The sequence below is a fragment of the Maylandia zebra genome, linkage group LG15, assembly GCF_041146795.1.
Source record: "Maylandia zebra isolate NMK-2024a linkage group LG15, Mzebra_GT3a, whole genome shotgun sequence".
Classification (NCBI taxonomy): domain Eukaryota; kingdom Metazoa; phylum Chordata; class Actinopteri; order Cichliformes; family Cichlidae; genus Maylandia; species Maylandia zebra.
Window position 1 is genome coordinate 610,734 of NC_135181.1, and position 24,928 is coordinate 635,661.

General features: G+C 43.8%; 2 protein-coding genes across 5 annotated transcripts in view; one reads left to right on the top strand and one right to left on the bottom strand.

The window, feature by feature from the left end:
* The window catches only part of pnocb (prepronociceptin b), a 33,990-nt gene extending 30,713 nt beyond the window's left edge, over nt 1-3,277 (top strand). For all 4 annotated transcript variants that reach the window (XM_076873635.1, XM_076873634.1, XM_004542312.3 and 1 more), the window contains one exon: nt 2,352-3,277. In XM_076873635.1, coding sequence (XP_076729750.1) covers nt 2,352-3,005 — 654 coding nt within the window. In that variant the 3' untranslated portion in view covers nt 3,006-3,277. The remainder of the gene's footprint in view (nt 1-2,351) is intronic.
* A 1,579-nt stretch (nt 3,278-4,856) lies between these two features.
* On the bottom strand, nt 4,857-24,797 carry znf395b (zinc finger protein 395b). Its single transcript, XM_076873633.1, has 10 exons — nt 24,664-24,797; nt 20,150-20,325; nt 19,528-19,640; nt 17,840-17,952; nt 16,791-16,993; nt 16,576-16,676; nt 15,111-15,399; nt 6,651-6,743; nt 6,373-6,479; nt 4,857-5,718 (listed from the first exon to the last, which is right to left on the bottom strand). Exons 2-10 carry the CDS (start codon nt 20,279-20,281, stop codon nt 5,607-5,609), a joined length of 1,263 nt encoding a protein of 420 aa, XP_076729748.1. The 5' UTR covers nt 20,282-20,325; nt 24,664-24,797; the 3' UTR covers nt 4,857-5,606.
* Between the last annotated feature and the right edge of the window lie 131 nt (nt 24,798-24,928).

The window sequence follows — 24,928 nt, forward strand, 5'->3', positions numbered from 1 at the left end:
AAGATGTTTGCAGATGGCTTGTGAGCACAAGCTGGCTCATAACATGGCCTTTGGCATCAAGGTGGGCCTTAAACTCTGATCTGTCCACCCCAAGATTAGGTAGCAAAGTAGGAGCTTTTCTGCTGCTTCTCTGATCAGTTCAAAGAATTTAGTACATCAAAATCTCAACACTGTATTTAAGAGCCAGCCCTGACCCACCTCCTCTGTGAGAATTAAGCCTTTGAAGCGAGCTCCTCTTGGAGAATTTCCTCAACCGTTTTATCCTCTTGTCCTCACGAGTATATAAATCGTGGACTGTGTGCATGCACGCACTTCCTCCGCTCATAAACTCCTTTAGATTGCTCCATTGATCCGCTGCGGAGAATCCCCTGGTGCGCTCATTTCATTTACGATGGATAATTAATTTCTGTTGATAGATTCACAGCAGAACTCCCTCTTCTCTGCTTCCTTTGATGTGAGCAGGTTTCTGATAACAATGCAATTTATCTCGTTTGAGCGAGATTTGACGAGTAAATGGGATTTGCTTCTTACCTCAAACTGAAATCAGCAAGCTTGGGAGTTTGGGAAAGGGTGAAAGAGAAGAATACAGTGACCTACTGTCAGCCATATATGGATGCAAAATATAGGTGATAAATATATTTGGATTTACTAAACAAGAAAAGCCGTTGTTGCATCAAAAAAGCTTTAAATGCACTTCAAATGTTCTTCATTGGTCCTTGAAGTCAGACTATCAAGCGTCACGACTATGACAGGAAAGTCATTAAGACGAGGTGGAAATCAGCGCTGACAAACTTCGCTCTATACAGAAAAGTTCAGTTCCAAATCTTTAGGAGCGGAAACAACGTCTTGAAGCTGAAGAGTCATTCGGAAATAAATAGTTGTCAGCAAAAGACATAATTTACCTGCTGTCCTTCAAACAGCCTCGCACTTTTCTCCAATTTTGTGCTGTCAATCATTTTGCAATAGTCGATGTCACATTCGCAGATCATATATGCTGAACACAGCAGGAACCAGGCCCATTAACTTCTGTGACACCCGAGTCATCAAGGTTAAAAGGAGGCTAGTTCAGCTGACGCCTGCACTAAAACTAATATAGTAATGCCATAAAATCATGGCCATACAATTATTTTGTGTTTGGCTGTTTGACTAGAAGAAAAGCTATTTGATTAAAATGACTGGCTAGCTTTTACATTTTGTTTTCTTTTTGGCTATAAACTCAGTGCATATTTTCACAGCTCGGGGACTCGGGAAGCAGTCATTAGTCTCATCAGACTTTTTCATATGAGAAATAGTTGAATTCACTCGATGTAATATAAACAGTTCAGCTTCTAGTCAAAAAAACACATAATTATTACCTGACTCTCGTTTATGGGCCACATCATTTTCTGTCTCATGAATCTAACTTTGTGCCACAAAAGGAAGCTTTTTCCTGCTTACCTCTTCCTTTGAATTCTTCCCCGCACTTCCTCAGTCAACCACCAGGTTCACCTCCCCTTCTCGTCCAGAATCATGCTACAGGCTGCCATCCAATGCACCCCAGCTACCGCACCCCTTACACCACCTTGCAGTTTATCTCTTTCAGACTGCACCTTTGTGCGCCTTCCTCTCTTATTCAAAACCGTCTTCTTCTTGAAATATGTGGTCACCACAGCCATTTACATCCTTTTTGCAAAAGCTGTCCTTCTGCATTTCTCTAAAGAAGTACAAAGCGCACCGTCTCACCCCAGGAAACCTTACAATCCTTCTTTGTAGGATTCTTTGCTCGTAGCTTTAAGCTTGAATAAATATAATGATCCAAATTACCACTACTCCTAACAACTAGCAACTATAACAGCAGTGCTAGCTAAAACTCTTTAAATATCAGGTCAGAAATATCACACTGCTATGTTTGCTAAGCAGCGCTCGAATGTAGGAAATGTGAGGAAACAACCAGTAAGAGATCAATGGGAACACGCACATGTTCAGACAGACAGACAGTTTATGTGTGTTAGACTTGAAATAAGAGCGTCTGCTCTCTGCTCCGTTATTTGTCCTTTCCATGATTTATGTTCTAAGGAAAGAAAATTTGTGATTGTAGAAACCGGAGATACTTCAGGCCTTGTCAGCACCGTTACGTTCGACCGTCACGTTGCTCTGGTGTGTGGACTAAACACCTGCAATTATTTGCCAGCCCAATATTCTCAGCATCCTCACTGTCACCTTCTTTCTTAAGCCTGATTAGCGCTTGAATGACTGCAAGTAATTAGGGGACTTCAAAGTCTCTGGGATCTTTGTTGTGTTTTCATCAGTTAAACGTCAAAAAGACCCCTTCGGATCGCCTCACCACGTCACTGTTTCTCTTCCCTCTGCAGGTGTGTTTGTTGGAATGCGAGGGTCGCATCTCCTCTTCGCTGACGTGGGACGTATGCAAACGCGCTGTGAAGCTATCGCTCCATCCTACACTTTCTGAAGGAGGCGCTCTCTTCAAGAGAACGGGAGAGGAGCTGGAGCTGACCTCTCTCGACCTGAACTCTGACAGTGAACTGGTGCAGTCGACAGCTGCGGAGCGTTTCCAGGAGGGGGATCGGGATGAGACACCCTTCGAGCAGCGCAGCGTCCAGTATGACTCATCGCTGCTGGGATCCTCTGAGGAGGGGGAGGGCCTGCAGAGTCTGGATCTCAGTCTGACGGATGAAGAGCAGAAGCCCAGAGAGGAGAGGAACGTGGAAAGCGATGGCCAGCTAGAGGCCGGTGAAGGTGAGAGTTCAGAGGGCATCGCCTTATCCAAACGCTTTGGCGGCTTTCAGAGGGGGCGCCACGCATACAGGAAGCTGCTGGGCTCATCGATGAGGCCGCTACAGAAGCGCTACGGCGGGTTCATAGGCGTCCGGAAATCTGCCCGCAAATGGAACAGTCAGAAACGGGTCAACCAGCTGCTGAGGCAGTACCTGGGCATGAGGAGCAACCGCAGCGGCAGATTCAACCCCATCCCAATGAGCCGCCTGTGGCGGCAACACAAACTGTAACGCTTCCGGGGCGCCGCCTCTGCTTACCTCAACCTGTCAACCATTTTTTTCCCACAGCAGCTCACTCCAGTTTGAACTGTGACGTCATCAGAAGAACAGACTCCGCCATCTTGCCCCGCCTCACTTTGTGTCTCCAAGTAACAAAGAATGTTTTGACCGTGATGTCCTTCCTATTAACCACATTTACATGCCATTCTGTGAAATAAAAGAATTCGAGAAGTGCAATTGAATATATTTTTGTGTGTCGGTATAATAAAAAGTGGCCAAATGAGACTGGAGAACTGGTTTAATTGAAGAGTTTGAAAATGATGTGGAAAGCACTTTGATGCATGTTTGGCTGGAACATGAAGGCAGCACTTTGTTTTCCTCACAGTCCAGCCGAGTATTCCTAGATTTAGGAATACTCGGCTGCTACACAGCTGCTAACTGCTCAGCTTCCCAGTTAGAGCAGACACAAGATCAGATGATTTTATATATCAGACGGTGAAACTGCTGAAGCACCAACTATTAATTAATGATATAAAATCTAATTCCCTGCTTAGAAACCTAATTAAGTAAACACAATGAGATAAATTGGTTTTCTGGACTCTGGCTTTATTAACACTGACAGTAAAAAGTATTTTTCAATTGTAATCTGTTATTTCTGCAATAAGGTGGAAGTTTTTATTGCAAACTGTTCCCGTCATGAGTTTCTCTGAGAAATGATCATCAGCTCTGCTGTCAGTGGAACAATACTGCCCTCTAGTGTCCGGGGAACGATCACGCTGGCCTTGGATGCTGGCTTTGGCTCGGATGTGGAAGTCTACGGACGAGCCCTTTTCCCAGGAGTTAGACTGAAAGTACAAATTAACATAAAACGGCGAGCTAACAGAATAAATTCATAAAACATTAAAAAACAAATAAATAGTAAACATTTTTGAGTAAAGAAGGACGGTAGTGTCCAGTAATAATAATTAATAACAACAATAATTCTTTCCTTTTTGGTTTCACTTGTGAGAATCAAGTCTGAGAATAGAAGATGAGATATTCTGTATATTTTGATTTGAGGCAAATTTGAGATGAGCTACATGAAAGTTATTCGTCTCGGGAGTCTGTGCATCACATCCTCCGGTTATAAAGAGGCGGAGGATCAGAACTGTGGTTCATGGCTCTGTTAAAGTCGCTGTAACCAAGTATGTTGGCATCTGAGCTGTAATTATGAACAAATAGGAGGAGTAGTTTCTCATTTTTAAAAGAGACTCCTAATAAATTCTCCCTCTTTTATGGCTTAAACCTGGATTTCAAATGTTAACCCAGCTCACCCACTAGCAATTCCAGCTTTAATTGTGAAAATGAGGCAGCAGACCTCAGGAGTAAAGCAAACAAAGAAACAAGAGTCCTCCTCCTGCTTTCAAACACTTCTCCACCCGGAGGCGTTTTCCTCCTCACGGCCGTTTAAAGCGCAGGAAGATGTAAACTGCCAGGGATCGTTGGGCATCTACTGCACGGTGAGACAGGAGAGGAGGTCCAAGGAAACGACTCATGGCATCCACTTAATGCAGAGAGGATGAACTGTGCACGTCAGCTGTTTGGGAGGAAGTGTTTGTTGTTTCAGCCGTGATTTTGCATATTCATAGATTTTCCCGACGGTGCTGATCGTTTCTGCAGTGTGTGGCTGATTGCAGAGAAGATGCAGGTGTGCACGTGCATTTCTCAAAGAAAGAAATGGGAATTTGTGAACACGCGTACATGTCAGCACATTTTTACCATCACACCATTGTTCTGAGTCTTGTATGGTGGCAAAAGCAATAAAATGTTTGGCATTTCCTTCGTGGACTGTCGTGCAGAACAACAAGAACAACAGAAAGCAGCTCAAACTCTCAGTGCTTTTTAATGTGTTTGACAATATATTTCCTCTTTTTTTTATTGCTATTGCAAACTCGTTCCCCTCACGCTCGTCCCATTGCCGTGACGGCTTCAAGGAACAGAGCCATTAACACTGGTCGTACGCCAACACACGGGCAGGAAGGAAATCCATTTCATGGAAAGAACTTTTAGCTTATTCTCGTGAGTTTATATTCCAACAAAGTGCCAAAAACATGAAAATAATAATAAAAAAAATATCTGCCCAATTCATGGGCTGAACCAGACGATTAAAAGAATTATAATAAAAAAAAAAACGGTATAAAATACTCGTACGTAACTCAGAGCACACAATATAATGTACATCATAACCACTGTGTCACCACTGGAAGAGAAGATCGGAATAACAAAAACAGCCAAGTCTAATAGAGTGGAGCTACAGGAGTAGTAATATGACCTTTGGATAAAGAGTATTGTAGGCTTAGCACATCACGTAGGTCAAAGTCAGTCAACAGTTAGCACCATCGCAGACTTCAGTTTTCAGGATCAAGATACAAAGATACAGAAAAAGTCCAGAAGCATTCCTTTAGGAAAGAAACGAAACAAGTTGAAAGTAAAAAAACACAAACATGTAAAACAGCTGATGGCTCTCGGGCCCTGATTTATATTCTCTTTTTGATAAAAGTCTCTTGTTGTAACGCATCCATCCGTCCATCCACGTCTCTCACGCTCTCTCTCTCGCCATGGCCTCGGCTGCTTCTAGTCCGGGAAGCGCTGGCAGGCCTTTTTCCAGCGGCAGGCGGTGCACCACTGATCCTTGCGCTCCACCCCGTACACCTTGCGGCACTTCTTGGCCTCCCCGCGGCCCTTCCTGCAAAGAGAAACGAGTCGCGAGCGTCAGAAAGGCAAAAAAGGGGCAACAAATAAAGACAAAAACTTTTCTAGGCAGGAAGGCCATGGAAATGTGATGTAAGCAGAGGACAGATACTACAATCAACAGAAAAAGCTCCATTTGTAAGCAGCCAAACTGAAAACGTAGGATCAGAAAGTTTCATCACTGGTAAATGGCCTGTATCTGTATAGCGCTTTACTTAGTCCCTGTGGACCCCACAGCGCGTTACACTACATCCACACATTCACACACTGGTGATGGCAGCTACATTGTAGCCACAGCTGCCCTGGGGCGCACTGACAGAGGCGATCAACATCAATCATCAATAACAATTTTTAAAGCTCGCCCGACTTAAGCCCCCCGAGCCTTGTCATCCTGTTAAAAAGAAGTTTCTCCTTCACACTGTCGCCGAGTGCTGGCTCATGGGGGTGGTCTGATTGTTGGGGTTTTCTGAACTATTACAGGGTCTTTACTTTACAAAACTAAGTACTACCAGGCAACTGCCCTGATTTGGACATTTATAAATAAAACTGAACTGAACTGAATTAACATGCACATTAGCTTAAAATAGCACTACACACAAAGAAGCCGAGTATTAGAAATGTTTAAATGTTAACATCATGAATGCCTCACCTGAAGGAGCAGTGAGTGCAGGAGGGCGACACACTCATTGGCTGCAGCCTGTTCTGCTGGAGCCATTGTTCTCCGACGCTGACGGACCGACAGCGAGGTTTCACCATCTGAGGACACAACCAAAGCTTAGGCACAACAGCAGCCTCTGGTGGAAGAGTTAGACAGTGTGGCCCCCTGCCCACTATGAGTGCAACAGTATCAAATGTTGGACATGGTAATGCTCCCACCTTACCCTTACTATATGTAAAGACACATGTAAAGGCAGACAAAAGACCCACCGGAGTGTTACTGTGGCTGAGGCCAGGGGTGGAGGCGGTCCAGCCATGACTGCCAGGGCTTCTGGGGGCCACAGACAGGACAGGGCTGCAGGCCTGGGGGACGCAACAAAGGACAGACAGATTCTTCACATGTGCAGGATCTCAAACTGCTTAGTATAAAAAGTTTAATGTTGGGCAGCAGAGTTGAGCAGAAAAGACATGAACACACTACACTACAGCCTATTATCACTTTAATATGGCAGTGTTAGCAAACATATACTTATATGCACATTAAACTGACACACCTACAGTACATTAGGAAATAAATCTACCTGGGTTCTCTATTGGACCTGAGTGACAAGGTTTCAATATTGTAATGTGTATTTATATAAGCTACAACTGTTAACATAGCTAATGTATCTTATTAGCCTACAGTTGCTATTAGCATTTTTACATGTGTAAATTCAGAATAAAAAAGAAACTTAATGGAACAAAGAACCAGGCAAATGTTAGAAATGAATACAACTCTTTCCCCCATGTTAAAGTCCAATATTTACATCCAGTTTAGCTTTTATTTAATATTTACCAATAAAAAATACATAGCTGTTTAGCTAGCTAACATTAATGGCAACAAGATAAGTACTACTGTCATGTAAAGTGAAGGAGAACTGCACAAAATACTGCAGGTTTGTCAATAATAATGCCATCTTACATATTATATCCATCTGTCATTTATTTGGTTTGCTGCTTTGAAAGGGTGAGGACTGGGAGAGTTGGTGGTCATGACGTTAGCAGTTTTACCCATTAGCTTATTCCTCCTGTGTTGTTTTATGGATATGTGACAACCACCACTGCGCTACAAAACCATGACGTTTCCCTCTGCGGCCAATGCAACGCAAATTTTGTGCCGTTCACGCGACTTGGCTGTCAGCGCATTGTGCTCCTTATGTAACGATCAGCATTCGGTCTTTTTCTCTGCTCACGTTTGGCTCTATGAGTGTAAGGAGGATGTTTACAGACGGTAAAACAGACACAGAAGAGAACCACGGTGACTGAATGATAAAGCGCTCCACACTGCCCTAAAACTCCTGTCCCTGTGTCCAATATTAGTTCCGCTTACTTAAATGAGGTTTAAAAATGTTACTGTACGGACCTCTGGACGCCCATCTGGTGTACCTTTCTCGTCCAACATGGTTCCAACCTGAGAACAACCTAATTTTCATCAACTATCTGCAGCTGGTTAGCTTAGTTTAGTTTATGTTAAAGTAGCGTGAAGCCTAGAAACACGGTGGAAACAGCTAGAAAAATCAGGAATTTGTAGCTCCTACTGGGATCAAACCAGAGATATTTCAACTGGAAATGTGTAAAACACTTATGGAGCTACCAGTCCATTAAACCCCAAACTAGCTTTGACCAGAGGTGTGGACTCGAGTCACATGACTTGGACTTGAGTCAGACTCGAGTCATTAATTTTATGACTTTAGACTTGACTTGAAAAAATGTTCTAAGACTTGTGACTTGACTTGGACTTTTACACCAATGACTTGGGACTTGAATTGGACTTGAACCGGTTTACTTGAAAAGACTTGATATTTCACCCCAAATATAAAATTTAACACGCATATTATATAGAGATTGAAAATGTGACGTCATTCACGGGTAGAACCGCAAAGGATTCTGGGAACTCGTGGCAAGAAGTACTAGCGCACGCAGGCTTTCAATTAAAATCAGTTACACAGCGATAAAAAGAAACACAAAAATGTCAAGAAGCTGTTGTATTATTAACTGCAATAGCCGGTCGCATGACAGCCACGGGAAGTTGACGGGTAAAGAGATCGGTTGTTATCGGATTACGACGTTTAAGAGAAATTGTTCGAGCCATGTTTCCGAAGTGACAAACAGGCGACGGATGGCCTGGATTGCAGCCATTCAAAGAGCAAATATAACGTCCCAGAACACTCCAGCTCACAGGTTAGTCTGCTCCAAGCATTTCCACAAAGGTCAGTCTGCTGTTGTAGTTAATACGTCATTTTCATAACATAATTAGTGATATAGGTTACAAGCAAGTCTGGCGCTGAACAGAAATTGTCGCGCTATGCTCCTTTATTTATTGTGCATAAATAGTGAATTGTCCTGACACAATATTGCGTTTCGCTTCTGTTATTATGGTACACTGACAAAAACATATACTTTTATTCACAGGATAAAACAGTTGTTTTGTATCACTAATTGCCCAGTACGATTACAGCATACAGTATTATTGTCACTGCTACATTTCTGTGATGCTACCAGAAATTATTTCCACTACTAATTAATTACCGTTGAGCTCAAAGGTTATATTAATAAACGGTTAAGGAATGTGTATTTATGACGACGATTTGTGAGACTGGTAAACTTATGATACATACGATGGTCTTTCGTTCTACACGGTGCATTTCAAGGTCCTGCACCCATCCGTCGGTAAACTGTACCTGGGCTTGTTGCAGTGACCTGAAGTTACTAAACTTCATGAGTGTATGCACTCACTCCAAGAACCGTATAATTATAAATATGCATATAAATATGCTAAGATGAGATAGCTGACTTCATCTAACTAGCAAATGTTGTCCAGGCTACGTTGGTGATGCAGTTTTTTTTTAATGTGTATGATATTTTTGTCATGCGATTTTAAAGCTGGTCCTACAACCGCATCCAAGAATAACATGCAGCTTATCTCAGAACTGTCGGTGAAAATTATTCTTGGAGCTAGGTTTAATTGAGCTGCATTTTAAAGAGGTGCAATTTCACAATTTGTGTATATTTTCTAAGTTCACTATTTTGTCATGTGTTGAGAAAAACACAGATTTTAAAATTACATGGTCTAATATTTACATTTAGCATAACTGCAACATTCTTTTTTCGTTTTTTTTTTAAAGACTCGAAAGGACTTGAAATTCAAAGTTTCAGACTTGTGACTTGACTCGGACTTTTACACCAGTGACTTGAGACTCGACTCTGACTTGCCTGACATTACTTGAGACTTACTTGAGACTTGCAAAACAATGACTTGGTCCCACCTCTGGCTTTGACCATCACTGTCATAAAGAAGGTAAGTTGACTAACTAGCAGCAACATGTCATGTTCTCTATTATGACAATTCAAGAGAACTTTGGTTGGCTTCCAAACACTTGAGCAGTGTTGCCAACTCCTCAGTAAGGAAAATCGCTATTGGCTGTCCTACAAGTCGCTAAATGACATCATCATCTAATTTGCATAATTGGTCATGCTAATGTAATTGTAACCTATGCTGTTGGAGAGAGAAATAACATCGTGGAAGAAACATAAAGTGAGTAAAAAACGTCCTAAATGCATTTAGAGTTTATTTAGAACTACAAATTAAATTTATTTTAGCAATTATTGTTTTTTAATGTTACAATTCCAACCCTGCTCCTCTATCCGGGTTTGGACCGGCAAAAGTGACCCGAGAGAGGCGCTCTGGTGGAGTTACTTTGTGCGTGTGTGTAAGTATTTTTAAACCTTGTGATCCACAAAACAGCATAAGAGTAAAAGAAGAACTGACTGCAGTCAGTGCGGGAGCAGCGGCTTCGCTCATGCGCGGTTCATTTGCAGTTTGGAGGTGTGATCATCTCCTACAGCGGGGGGAGGACTATCCTCCGCCCGTGAGCGCTTTAGCATGAGTGAGGTGCCCACGGCAGCACCGCTGCTTGTTGAGAGTAAGAGCAACACGCCCTTTCACGTCAAAAAGCCGTCATAAATAAGTCTTCAATAACACCAGAAAAAGTCGCCAGATTTGTTGCTAGTCGCTTTTTAGAAAAAAAAAAAAGTCGTTAAGGGGTCTGAAAAGTCGCTAAATATAGCGACAAAGTCGCTAAGTTGGCAACACTGCACTTGAGTGTAAGCAGGTAATTTTTACACTTGAAACGAGTCCTTACATCAGCTGGGGCGCCAGTTACAAAAATAACCAGTTTGAGACTTTCCCCCATAAAGATCAACTAAACTTCCACGTGATAAACCATCTTTTCCGACGAAGCTGCTTCCCACTCCCTCTGGTAAAGCGTCTTTGCATCGCCTCACATCCCACTGAGAGATGGAGGTGGTAGGAAGTATCTGCACGGCTAAATATTATGATGATAATCCACGGCGATAACCCAATCAGTAACAGTGGGAGTGACCACCAGAGAAAAAACAGGCCAGTGTCAGTGGACAGACATGTGGAGCCGCCGGCAGCTGTGACACACAGAAACACAGCATCGACCTGCAGTTCAACCCACTCTCACTCGAGTGTCTGCCTGCATGAAGAAAGACAGATGTGGCACAAACTGACACACTGCCTAACATTACTAAAGCTCTGATTGCTTTTTTAAAAAGGTCTGTTAGGAACATTTTTCAGAATGTGTACATCAGGTTTAAACCACCGCACTTTTGCACTGGGAGATGTTATGTGGTGTTTTTCTGCTTTTTGCAGGCTGGTTAGTCTCATCTCCTTGGGAAAGCGAGCAAGCAGACAGCTTGGTCTCTCACTGTCACAAAGCATCCATTTACAGGCTCGTGGTACAGGGTAAATGCAGGTCAGCAGTGAAATGTGCTGCTTTGTGATGCATAAACAAAGTTGTAGCTCACTGATTCGTTAGAGAGGGGATCTGCTTGGGGGCCTTGGGTAAAGAGGACGTCTGCAACAACACCGTGACCACGAAACACGAGATGCGTGCACAAAAACTGCAGTAAAATGAATTCACGTCCCAGCTGAGCTATTTCGCAGAAGGGGAATCTAGACAGTTGCTTCTGTTTCCACATAGAGCCAGAATTCCTGGAGGCCAGTGGGAAAAAGTGACATTTAGAAGGTGAATTCCAGTGCTCGTGCACTAAATCTGCAGCTGACATTCAATAATTCATGCTAACAAGGACCGCGCTGTCTCCTTACATTGCCCTCAAACAATTTCATTCCCCAGAACGCCGCCTTCTTCTTGTCAACTCCAATTCAGCAAAGAAAACAAGTAATTATTGAAATTATAGCCAGCTGAACAGGTATTTTGTGACAAAACTTACATGACTGGAAGAAAATGCCCTGAAGCTAAACAGAGTCAGAATGATTTCGTTTGAACGGCCTGCAAAGACCATTTACACGACGTCGAGGCATCGAAAAGCAAACGTTTATACTGGGGCCAGCTTCACTGTTACAGGCAGACAGGTATGATTCCCAGTTTTACAACTGGACTCCTCCATCTACAGACGCCAGAGGTGGGAAGTAATGAAGTACAAATACTTTTTTACTCGAGTAGAATTTTCAAGAATCTGTACTTTAGTTGAGTAGTTTTTTCTTCTGACACCATTGAATTTTTACTCCCTGCATTTCTAAAAACATACATATGTTCTTTCTCCTCTTTACATGATACAGCTTTTATCAGTGAGGGTGGGAAAACAAGTCTCCCCTCACTCAGCACTGGAGCACCACAGGGCTGTGCTGTAAGCCTCCTGCTGGACTCACTGCACACCTACGACTGTGTAGCCAAGTCACACCACACCTCCATTTTTAAGTTCGCTGATGACACTGTTGTGGTGGGCCTGATCTCTCATAACGTCGAGAAGGCCTTCCTGGAGGAGATCAGGAACCTGGAGAACAACCTTCTCCTAAACATCAGAAAAACTAAGGAGCTGATTGTGGACTTCAGCACAAAGCAGGTGAGAAATTACAAGCCACTATCATCAGTGGAGAGAGTAGACAATTGCAGATACCCGAGTGTTCACATCACACAGGACCTGTCATGGTCACATTAACACTCTGGTGAAGAGAGCCCTGCAGCGTCTGTTGTTCCTCAGACGACTCAGAGACTTCCACCTACCTGAGAAGGTGCTCAAGAACTTCTACTCCTGCACCATCCAAGCATCCTGTCGGGAAATATCTGCACCTGGTATGGGAACAGCACGAAGCAGGACAGACGAGCCTGACCTGGAGTCTATTTACACCAGGGGTGCAGCACCAAAGCCAGGAAAATCATGAAAGACCTCCCCCATCCCAACAATGGACTATTCTGCTCGCATAAGGCCGACGCAGAGAGAAAGAGGAGGAGCTTCTCTCCTCGCTAACCGGCTGTAGGACTGGACTCTACATATCTCTACACACCATTGCACATTCACTGAATAACAACATGTATCTGGTCTGGTCTCTCTCACATCACATCACTGTACACTTAATAACAAATACATGCACTTCAATGATAACCTCGTAACTGTTTTGACTGTTCACTGTCAATCCACTCACTGCTGATTTGCACACCTTAAAGTTTTAACTTGATTTTTCATTTTAGTTTTATTCTGGTCGGGAACTGCACAGCAACAAACTGCACGTTGGACTGCGTATGATCGTTTATGTGACAAATAACATTTGAATTTGAGGTTAGATTTAAAGGTAACAGCTGCTCTTTGACACTTGTTATCTGGACAGAGTGTTACTGTAATCTGATTACTTTTTTCAAGTAACGAGTAAAGTAAGGGACTACTATTGCAAAAACGGTAATTAGATTACCGTTACTTTCCCGTAGGAACGCTGCGTTACTGCGTTACTAAAACCGTGATTTTTTGCGAGAATGTCTCACGACAGTGACCTAAGCGAGTGCGACGTTGTGACAACAGCTGTGTGCAGATCAACAATGGATCATATCTCGAGTGCAGAGAGAGTATGAGCGTGCAGAGTTTAAAGCGTGGAAGTACTGACCTTTGAGTTTGATTCCATAAAAAGTGACAAAAACATTAGTGTCCGCTGTGCGTGGGAAGAAAACTTCTTTTTACAGCGAAAAAAACCCCTAAACTTCCAACAAGCACCGAGTAGCTACGACGTAATGGGAAACTCACAGAGAAACTCGCGGATTCTTCCACTGACCGCGGCACACCTGCACCAGGGTAAACCTCCGCCTGCCCCACTCCTGCTTTACAGGTGAAAATAGAGCAAAAGGACCGCTGAGTCTTTGACTTTATTTATTTTCTGCTGTGTTTTACTTGCATCTGTTTGAAAGACTGAGTGTAAACACAAAAAATATTTTATTTTATGTGCTGGAATGTGCAGAAAATAGGTTTAAATATTAAAAAAATTTCTTCCAGTCAGAGAATGTTGCAGATAATTTAATGTTTGCTTGATGCATAAAGTTAAAAGATTAAAACTGATAAAACAAGTTTTAAAAAGAGACTTTTCCATTTGATTACATTTATATGATGGATTATGCAGAAAAAGTAGAATTGGGCTGAAAGATCTATCACTTTATCACCTCTTCAGGTTGTAAATCGTGTTTTTAAAAAGTAACTAAGTAACTAATTACTTTTGAAAATAAGTAATCAGTAAAGTAACGGGATTACTTTTTGGGGGATGTAATCAGTAATTAGTTACTGATTACTTTTTTCAAGTGACTTGACCAACACTGATACTGGAAACCTAAAGGTTAAATTTAATGTCATTTTTAACCACATGTCGTATTTGTGTGTGATGTCTCTGACATCATTGTGGAGACATTTTCACTGCTTTTTTTTAAACAATATTACTTCATTGAAGTTTGCAGACATCCATTAATGCGCAGCTCTCTTAAGATCCCACCACAGCACTTCAGTTGACTTTGACTGGGCCTTTCAGGAGCCAGAATCTGAGATACTTTAGCAGTAAGGGAACATTTAGTTTTCCCCAAGACTTTATCCACCCCCAGCAATTAATTTATTAACATTAAATAGGAAAATGAACCCATTCTGCTCATTCACAGCTACATATTTTAATTCATGGACTCTACTAGAGCAGCTTTGATTTATAGTTCATAATAATTCTTATTTCATTAACACCTTGGTTAAAAAAATGTTTTTTTAGCTAGTCTCTGATTGGCTGCCCCTCATAAACAGAAGATTTGAACTGTGGGTGGGTGGAGCTTCAGCACCCAGGTCATATTGGACCATACTGACGACCATATTGGGGATATGGCGTCTTACTAACATTAGAGCCACGAGCAGAAACTGAACTGAGCGTTCTGACATGCTCGTACGTACACTGATGTCATTATCTGAGACTTTCAACGATTTACGATTTTAACAACATCCATCCATTCGCTTCCGCTTATCCTTTTCAGGGTCGCGGGGGCGCTGGAGCCTATCCCAGCTGTCATAGGGCAAAAGGCGGGGTACACCCTGGACAGGTCGCCAGTCTGTCGCAGGGCCAACACACAGGGACAGACAACCATTCACACTCACATTGACACCTAGTGGCAATTTGGATTATCCAATTAACCTATCCCCACAAGTTGCATGTCTTTGGACGGTGGGAGGAAGCCGGAGTACCCGGAGAGAACCCACGCAAACACGGGGAGAACATGCAAACTCCACACAGAAAGACCTGATGGTGGAATTGAACTCAGGACCTTCTTGCTGTGCGGCAACAGTGCTAACCACCGTGCATGTTTAACAACATGTATGGGTGAAAATAAAGATGGAGAGCAACAGTGCTCCACCCACCTGATAGAGGTGCTCCGAGTGAATCTGCCAGAAGCTGCTGGGGGCCGACTGGCTGAGCTGACTGGGCCTGCTCAGGCCTGGCCCAGAGCTGGAGTTGGACCTGGGTCTGTGAGCTGGGAGGAGCTCTGAGCCTGGAGGAGAACCACAGGACGCCCAGCTGAGATGAGAGGACGAGGCCTGGCCCAGAGCCTGCTGGGCTGGAGCTGGACCGGAGCTGGGATCGACAGTGTCACAGGATATCTTGGTGTAGTAGAAGTCCTCCTCTCGCTGGGACTGGTCTGACCCACTGCTGTGCATGTGTGGCAGGGACACACCAGTGGACACACCAGTGGACACACAGAGAAAAAGAGTGAGTTGTGTGTTTGCAGAGTTAGTGAGAGCAGCACTTACTACAGCCCAGACTGAAAAGCTCCCTTCCCCTAAGCGAGCAGAGCTCTTCCACAACCTGAAAATTTTATTCCCTCCTGTTTTTTTAATGTTGTTTTGAAGCTGAGAAATGTTCCAGAAGGCCGACCCGTCTGGTTTCGAATTTGGCTCAGACTCCCAGCGAACACCTGAAAAACATCAACTTCCGCGTGTCCTTAAAGTGACCAATTAATACTTGGTCCCTATTTTTAGTGGATTCCTAACTTTATATGATACGGCATATAAAGCATCATATAAAGTATTTTTGGCCATTTGTGCAATGACAGGAATATTTTACTGCTTCCAGCTGCTCCCAACATCATAAAGAAAACAACAGGGAAAAAAAACACGGCATCATCACCAAGAATGGAAAAAATAAAGAATATTCTAAATACACATATTTACACAGTATTGTTCAACCATGAAATAATTGTGGGAAAATTCACATTTTTTGGAAATGGAGCGTTTAGTGAAGTGATGCAATTTTAAATAGAAAGATGAAATATTAATTTGGAATAATATATGAACATGGAGCCTCATGCTACAGTCTGAGGATGAACGTCCAATCCGATTGGCCAGGAACAAGCGTGTGTGCAGTTATTCTCCCCACAGATATTTTATTTTAATTTCGACCACTGTCTGCGAGTGGGAGGGTCACAATTACACCGCATGGACTAAATGAAACACATTGTGCGCACATAGCATGTACGTGATTGTGTGACTGCTCTTACTTGTTGCTGTGTTTCTGTACAGTCGCGGTGTGTTTTCGCCTGAACGCACACTGTGATTAGCTGAAAGCGACACCTTTGTTCATTCTGATTATAATAATAGATAATTAAGATACGTTCTTGTTTTTGCACACATTTGTGTCAAATCAGGCTCCACAGCCTCGGTTGCCTCGCCGAGGTTCATCCTGAGCCAGGAAAAAACTTTCAGTGCCCCTCCCCACCTGAGCCCTCATTTTTTGTTATTTTTTTTAATCTACTTTAAGCAAAATTGTTCCCACATCTCTGCTAAGAGTGACTGTAGATGCATGAAAAGGTTCAAAGTGCCAGCTCACCCCAGATGCAGCACACGGATGTGTCTTTTTATGCCGACTGAAGACGTGAGGACTTTGCCACAGCTGGGCCACAGGCATCTGTACACACTTCTGACGGAGCTCTGCGGGAGGAAGAGCGCAGACGGAGGGTGAGCGCGCACAGACACATGTCCAAACTGCAGAAAGGCTGTGTTGATTATAGCGGCTTCTTCAGTTTTCCCGGAGCAGCTGTGCACCTTTGGTTTTTTGGCAGCGAGCTCCTCCCCCTGCTCCAGCTCCATGTGCAAGCCTTCGTCGGGGCTGCTGTCCATCTCGGTGACGGACGGCGAGGGCGCCGGGCTGACGTTGCCGTGGTCCCAGCTCCAGTAGCCGCTGCTGCCGCTGTCTGAGAGCTCGCCTCCGCCGCACTCCATGTCAGCGGGTGAGGATGATGAGCCAGCTAGAGGAAGGTAGAACCGTGTCTCGTGAGCCAAAGAAAGCCTCGAGTTTGTCACAGAGCTGAGGGAAACGGACTCCCGCATTAAATCGGTGTCTATCAATTTAAACCCTCTGGTTTAAATATCAAATATTCTCTGTTGCTTTTTGGGATGAAAACAGCTTCTGGTGCTGTGTCCCCTCTGCCGTCCTACAGTGAACAGCAGGCCTCCTGTGCTGCTGCCAGGCCTGTTTTCAGCATCTGTTTACTCCCTCCTTCCTGCTCTGTTCCCTCTTCACACATATTTTGTTTATTGCTCTGCCAAAACATTAAAAATAGCAGGTAATGTTTATCAAGCTAATAAACGCTGAGTGAATAACACACATGGATTGGAGCTGGAGTTTCTTTGTGTCACAGTTGAACAGCAGCTGTGTGTGAAACAGCTGTTTGGGCATCGAGCTTTAAGGAGTTCCTCCATCAACTCCTGTTCTCGATTCTTATCGTCAGATCTGTGCTCTACAACATCTCTGTTACAGCAAATATTATAAAAGTTAGTTGAGTTATAAACTATTAATAGTTTACTCCATGCCGTGTCAAACTGCTGACCACCTACTGGACCAAAGTCCACATTATTATAACTGAAGACTGGACAAATAAAACCTGTTTATTTTCTATAAAGCTTTATACAGTCACAGCTCTGCTAAAACCTTTAATGAAGTGCGTGCCATATATGTTCACCTCTTCCTGTTAAAAGGAAGTTTTTCCTTCCCACTGTCACCAAGTGCTTGTTGACTGATTGCTGAGGTGACTGCTATTGTGACTTGGTGCTATATAATTAAAATGAATATTTATGGTTGAGGAGATACAGACCAGGTCCAGGATCTGTTTGTGGAGAGCTCTGAACCACGGGGCTGCAGGACAGACTGGTCAGGACCATGGCTGCCATGATCTCATCCATCTCCACCGACTCCGGGCTGCGAAAGCTAAAGATAACATGCAGAAATATTCCGGTAAAAATCAGGTCCGCCCTCACATTCGCTGACCAAGCAGCAACATCTGAAACCTGGAACCAACAAATGCAGTTCCTCTACTGGCCACTTGAGGCCGTCTCAAACGAGTCTGTCCCCATAGAGTCCCATATTAAAAGGCTCAGTTTTACTGCAGACACAAACGTGTAGGCTTTAGCCCGTATGGATAGTTTCCCTCTTCATAACAACAACACAGGGGTCAAAACTGAATGCTGGTCACAGGTAGCTATAGGTGACCTGCTGCCCTCGGCCATTTTTATGCTTTTGCTGCCTTTAGGAGCCTTTTTAATGAAAACATACTAGGGCTGCCACAAACGATTATTTTGATAGTCAACTAATCAGATCATCATCCATTGGACGTAAAACGTACAGCTTACTGCACCAGCAGCATCTGCTCTTATATAACTATCATTAGCTTACAGCTTTAAGTGTTTCAGGTCTGTGCTAACTAACAATAAAGACAAGATGATAGTTTATTAAATTTTAATGACATTTGCGGATTGTTTCGGTGAAGTTTAATAAACTCCTTGCTATCTAAAATATAACAGGACACCGGAGTAAATTCTGGAGCATCTCACACTTCTGATAATCAGCTGTCTGCTTGACGTTTATTCAGCTGTGTAAAAACTATAACTTTCATCTCAGCCAAACCGATTTACTCAGGAACAAATAAAATACTAAAAAAAAGCCAAACAATAACATTTTAAGTTATCTAAGTGACTCATATATCATGTTTAACCTGAGTAGCAAAAGACAGCAGTGGGTTTGAAAACGATTTGCTGGGAGTCCGGTGTTCTCACGGCTCTAGTTAGCCTAGCCCCCGGCTCGCTATCGAGCTAGTGGGTAACAGACGTCTCCGAAAACGTCGGAGCGCTTTTGAAAATATGTGGTGTCTTGATAAACTGAGCAGATATTTGAGGTTTACACAGCTACATTCTCGCCTGAAAATATGTTAAACGTTTATTTTGTGACCCAGAAAGAATAATAAGAGTAATATAAAAACTAACTAGCTGCCGCCATTGTTGGAAACTGAGCTGGGCTGCGCTATGAATTCTGGGACACAGCTTCTTCTTCTTCGGGGTTTAACGGCAGCTGGCATCCTTGTACATGCAGTGCTGCCATCTTCTGTTTCAGTCCGTTATTACACTCTTAAATCTTGCTACTTATTCCTGCATCTTTTGTGATCTTACAAAGCTTCAAACGACGCGTCGACTATTAAATCAGTCGTCGACGATTTTGATAGTCGACTAATCGTGGCAGCCCTAAAACACACACGTCTGTGCTCGAGCTTCTTTCAGCCACTGACATTCTGTTGTTTATCATCAGACTGCTGCTAACCACTTAGTAGTCTGAGGTGCAGTTTGCTAATCAAATGTGTTAGCATTAGATGCTAACTTAGCACGTACAGTAACTTGTGCCTCCCAAAACAAAGAAACAAATCCACAACACGGCTAACACTGAGCTTTCAGTAAAGGGTGACATCATCTTTTCTATATGCACACGTACAGTCTATGCCTCGCTGTGCCTCACCTGTATGGCGCCTGCGCGGTGACGAGGTGCATTGTGGGTCCCACTGGCAGCGGAGCAGCCAGGTTGCTCTTGTAACGGCCGCTCTCAGCCTGGACGCAGCTCTGTCCGTACACCTTCAAAGCGAGGCAATGACACAGTGAGTTCCTCGTTCCAGCCTGGAAAAGTTGTCCATTTAGTGTCTCACCCTGGTTCAACAGAAATCGTCCACTCAGCTCGTCAGTGGACGCTGACACAACAGACAAAACACTGTTCAGGCCTTATACGGGTTAAGCTGTTTACATGCGTCTGCGGTACCCTGCTCCTGAGCCCCACTGTGGCCATGAATAAAGCAGTTAAGAGAATATTTCCTGTCCATCTGTGGCGTCCTGCTCGCAGACGGCATAATCTGCCAGTGAAACAGCGTGCAAGGAAGTGGCTGCCAGCCTCTGACCAGGCAGTGCATTACATCTAACACAGTGGAAAGAAATAATGATCGCATCAAGTTCTTTCTCAGTTTGGGTTTGAACTTTGGGACGCGTACCTTTGTGCTTATTGTGGTTCTAATGTGCTCAAAATGCCATGTAAGCCTGAATTTCACACACTGACACAACAGAATACATGTCATCTCTGTCAGGCTTCTCACCAGAGCGTGTTGCACGCCAGGCCCGTTGCTGCCCTGCTTTGTCTTAGAGACGCATGCCTGCCGTCCCACCGGGCAGGCCGCCGTCCCGTCTGGCCCCGCTCCAGCTCTGTCCTCGGGTCCCGTAGCTGCCATTGGTGCTGCCGCGCACACTGAGGGACTCACAGTGTGACACCTCCCTACACACAGGACGCCGAATGAAAATATGTCACAGCGTTATTCATCTTCCCACAGCCACGCAGCTAAAGTGCACCTCGGCGATGTCGGACTGTGACGTTACATAAAACTTCACCACAAACAAACATCCTTCAGTAACTTTGGTCGTAATTTCTGCCCAGCTTCCCTCTTAAAAGGATTAAATGATGAAGGCTATTTTCATCCAAGGAGAATATGCTCGCGGTGAACCACGGCATCAAATGACAAATATGCTCGGTCAATAAATACGGGGATGTAAACAGACGGCAGCTTTGCTGACGAGTGACTGTTGGCAAACACTCGTTCCATCTTGCATCTCTGCGCCTCACAGTGCAGCGCAACAACACCACAGGAGATTTGAAAAGGATTGCAGGGATCTGAAGGGAACACAGACTTGAGTGGATTTCGATCTGATCGCAGTCTTGCTGGAGTTTTGCTGTCTACTCCGATAAAGTAGGAAACTCATGACGCCTTATAGAGACCTAATTTTGCATTTGGGTAGATTCAGTGTGGCCTGTAGCCCACAGAGGGTGGGGGCAATGCTGCATTCAGTAAACGCAGGAATAATCCAGATATTTTGGCGACTTTGCAGTGGATTCACAGTGTTTCTGTGTGTTTTGGTGCTTTTTGACAAAGTCAATGACCCAAATTTTCTAAAGAGTGCATTTTGGAGTACATTCATGCTTACATCAATAACAATGCAAAAAATCTAAACTATATGTATAAAAGATCAGAAACAACATGGATTACTGCTTTATAAGAAAGCCCTCCACAAAGCCAGAACATCTTACTATTCATCACCGATTGAAGAAAATAAGAACAACCCCAGGTTTCTCTTCAGCTCTGTAGCCAGGCTGACAAACAGTCAGAGCTCTGTTGAGCCAACCATCCCTTTAACGTTAACTAGTAATGACTTCATGAACTTCTTCACAAATAAAATTTTTATCATTAGAGAAAAAATTACCTGTAATCATCCCACAGATGTAATATTATCTACAGCTACTCTTAGTACCATCGATGTTAAGTTAGACTCTTTTTCTCCAATTGATCTTTCTGAGTTAACTTCAATAATTACTTCCTCCAAACCATCAACGTGTCTTTTAGACCCCATTCCTACAAAACTGCTCAAAGAAGTCCTGCCATTAATTAATGCTTCGATCTTAAATATGATCAACCTATCTCTAATAATCAGCTATGTACCACAGGCCTTCAAGCTGGCTGTAGTTAAACCTTTACTCAAAAAGCATCTCTAGACCCAGCAGTCTTAGCTAATTATAGGCCAATCTCCAACCTTCCTTTCATATCAAACATCCTTGAAAGAGTAGTTGTCAAACAGCTAACAGATCATCTGCAGAGGCTTATTTGAAGAGTTTCAGTCAGGTTTCAGAGCTCATCACAGCACAGAAACAGCTTTAGTGAAGGTTACAAATGATCTTCTTATGGCCTCTGACAGTGGACTCATCTCTGTGCTTGTCCTGCTAGACCTCAGTGCAGCGTTTGATACTGTCGACCATAATATCCTATTAGAGCAATTAGAACATGCTGTAGGTATTACAGGTACTGTGCTGCAGTGGTTTGTATCATATCTATCTAATAGACTCCAGTTTGTGCATGTAAATGGAGAGTCCTCTTCACACACTGAGGTTAATTATGGAGTTCCACAGGGTTCAGTGCTAGGACCAATTCTGTTTACATTATACATGCTTCCCTTAGGCAGCATCATTAGAAGACATAGCATACATTTACACTGCTATGCAGATGACACCCAGCTCTATCTGTGCATGAAGCCAGATAACACACACCAATGAGTTAAACTGCAGGAATGTCTTAAAGACATAAAGACCTGGATGGCCGCTAACTTTCTGCTTCTTAATTCAGATCAAACTGAGGTTATTGTACTCGGCCCTGAAAAGCTTAGAAATATGGTATCTAACCAGATTCTTACTCTGGATGGCATTACCTTGGCCTCCAGTAACGCTGTGAGGAACCTTGGAGTCATGTTTGACCAGGACATGTCCTTCAATTCACATATTAAACAAATATGTAAGACTGCGTTCTTCCATTTGTGCAACATCTCTAAAGTTAGAAATATCCTGTCTCAGAGTGACGCTGAAAAACTAGTTCATGCATTTATTACTTCCAGGCTGGACGACTGTAATTCATTATTATCAGGAAGTCCTAAAAACTCCCTGAAAAGCCTTCAGCTGATCCAAAATGCTGCAGCAAGAGTCCTGACAGGGACTAGAAAGAGAGAGCATATTTCTCCTGTTTGGGCTTCCTGTTAAATCCAGAATTCAAAATCCTGCTGCTCACATACAAGGTCTTAAATAATCAGGCCCCATCTTATCTTAATGACCTTGTAGTACCATATCACCTTATCAGAGCACTTGGCTCTCGCTCTGCAGGCCTACTTGTTGTTCCTAGAGTATTTAAAAGTAGAATGGGAGGCAGAGCCTTCAGTTTTCAGGCCCCTCTTCTGTGGAACCAGCTTCCAGTTTGGATTCAGGAGACAGACACTATCTCTACTTTCAAGATTAGGCTTCAAACTTTCCTTTTTGCTAAAGCATATAGTTAGGGCTGGACCAGGTGACCCTGAATCCTCCCTTAGTTATGCTGCAATAGACTTAGGCTGCCGGGGGATTCCCATGATGCATTGAGTTTTTCCTTTCCAGTCACCTTTCTCACTCACTATGTATTAACAGACCTCTCTGCATTGAATCATATCTGTTATTAACCTCTGTCTCTCTTCCACAGCATGTCTTTTATCCTGTCTTCCTTCTCTCACCCCAACCAATCACAGCAGATGGCCCTGTCCGCCCGGTTCTGCCGGAGGTTTCTTCCTATTAAAAGGGAGTTTTTCCTTCCCACTGTCGCCAAAGGGCTTGCTCATAGGGGGTCATATGATGGTTGGGTTTTCTTTGTATCTATTATTGTACGATCTACTGTACAATATAAAGCGCCTTGAGGCGACTTTTGTTGTGAGTTGGCGCTGTATAAATAAAATTGAATTGAATTACTCCGTGATTCAGACTTTTTTCACAGCACTAAATGTTGGGGCGGACTATGGGCAGAAATCTGTGCCACCAGAAACTGAATTTGAATAAGTTAAATTTGAATTTGAATTGCTCGGATTGAATCTGAATTGTAACTGGGCCACATCTGACCCACGCAACACTCAGCAGTGCGATAACTGAACCATGAGAGCCAAAGGTTCCCAGACTGAGGTGCAAAAGTGTCACCTGGTTCTGTTATTGCTTTTCAGATGAACATGTTAAGCTTTTAGCTTATTAGGATCAAATATTCATATACAGAAGCTGGTGGCAACTTTCTTATTTGAGATATATGAACTGGTATAAAAGAAGAAGAAACAAGCAAAACAACGTACAATAATAACATAAAAGAAGCGGTGCTTAAATGGTATACAGTTTCATCATGCATCATATTTCACTGTATCAAAAAGAAATTCTTGAATTATTTAAAGAACTGGATATTTCTTTATTCACTTGCATGTAAAAGTTATTTACTGCTTAGAAACCTGCACCAAAGGGATTCTGCGGGGACACGAATCACTTCTCCCATTCTTTTCTGTGCACCCAAACGCAGCACAAAGCCCGATTTCCCCCACCTTCCCACCAATCAGCGCCAAGTTTCAGTAGTAAACAAGCGGCACCGTGTGGGAGTGCCGCCGCCGCTGATTGGCTGAGCCGGGGCTTTCAGGAACACACCCCCGTTCCAACAACGTGTTCAGACACGAGTTTCGCCGGGAGGGACTGAGCCGGACCACAGAGCACAGCCGAGATTAAACTCGTTTCCAACGCAAAGTCACGTAAAAGCACGGCGTGATGATCCTGGTTACACGCGAGACATTTGGTGCAGCCATGAATTTCAGGCTGGAACGCACAAACAGTGACGTGTAAACAACAACACGCCAAAAACACAATAAATGAGGCCATTTCTGCAGTCGTATTAAGTTCGTGTAGTTTCCACGCATTATATTGCAAGGCAGTAAAACCTTAAAAACCCCGGGCGCGTGCAGCCGCACGCAAACGACGCTAACGCCGCAGATGGAACAACAGCCGCGCTTCCAGCTGAACGTGTCGCCTATTTGGGACTAAAAAAGATGCGTCATAGAAAAACAAGTCGCATTTTATGATCCCGCAATTACACGACTGATCTCCACCCGGCAACGCAGACTGGAATCCGGAGAGACCCCCCTCCCCCTCCCGCGGCTTACCCGGTGCACACACACAAAACTGTATGTTGGCTGTTTTCTGCAGAGCAAAACAGCCTCTCCGCTTCTAAAAACAGCGCGTTTTACTCACTCCGTCGGGGGGAAGTCCTCCGCTCAGAGCTGCAGCTGCGGGTCGTCGCTGCCTGGTAGTCCTGCCGCTCGCCGGGCTCGTCGGTCTGCCGGAGGAAAGGGGGGTTGGGTCGGTCGGATACGCGCCTACGTGTGTCTGCTCGGTGGACCAATGCCGGGGGTGACAGCTGGGCAAGAGCGCAGAGATATGAGCCTGCAGCGCGCCGTGCACAAAAGGATGATCTAGGTGAGGGGTTACCAGAGCATCATCATCGTCATCATCCAAT

What these genes read in the sequence shown, in the direction of transcription:
- znf395b (XM_076873633.1), bottom strand. Translation starts at nt 20,281, where the DNA reads ATGGCAGCTACGGGACCCGAGGACAGAGCTGGAGCGGGGCCAGACGGG. An exon ending in CTGGCGTGCAACACGCTCTG is followed by an intron (nt 19,641 to 20,149) that starts GTGAGAAGCCTG and finishes CTCGCTTTGAAG; the next exon opens with GTGTACGGACAGAGCTGCGT. An exon ending in ACTCGGAGCACCTCTATCAG is followed by an intron (nt 6,744 to 15,110) that starts GTGGGTGGAGCA and finishes TGCGTCCCCCAG; the next exon opens with GCCTGCAGCCCTGTCCTGTC.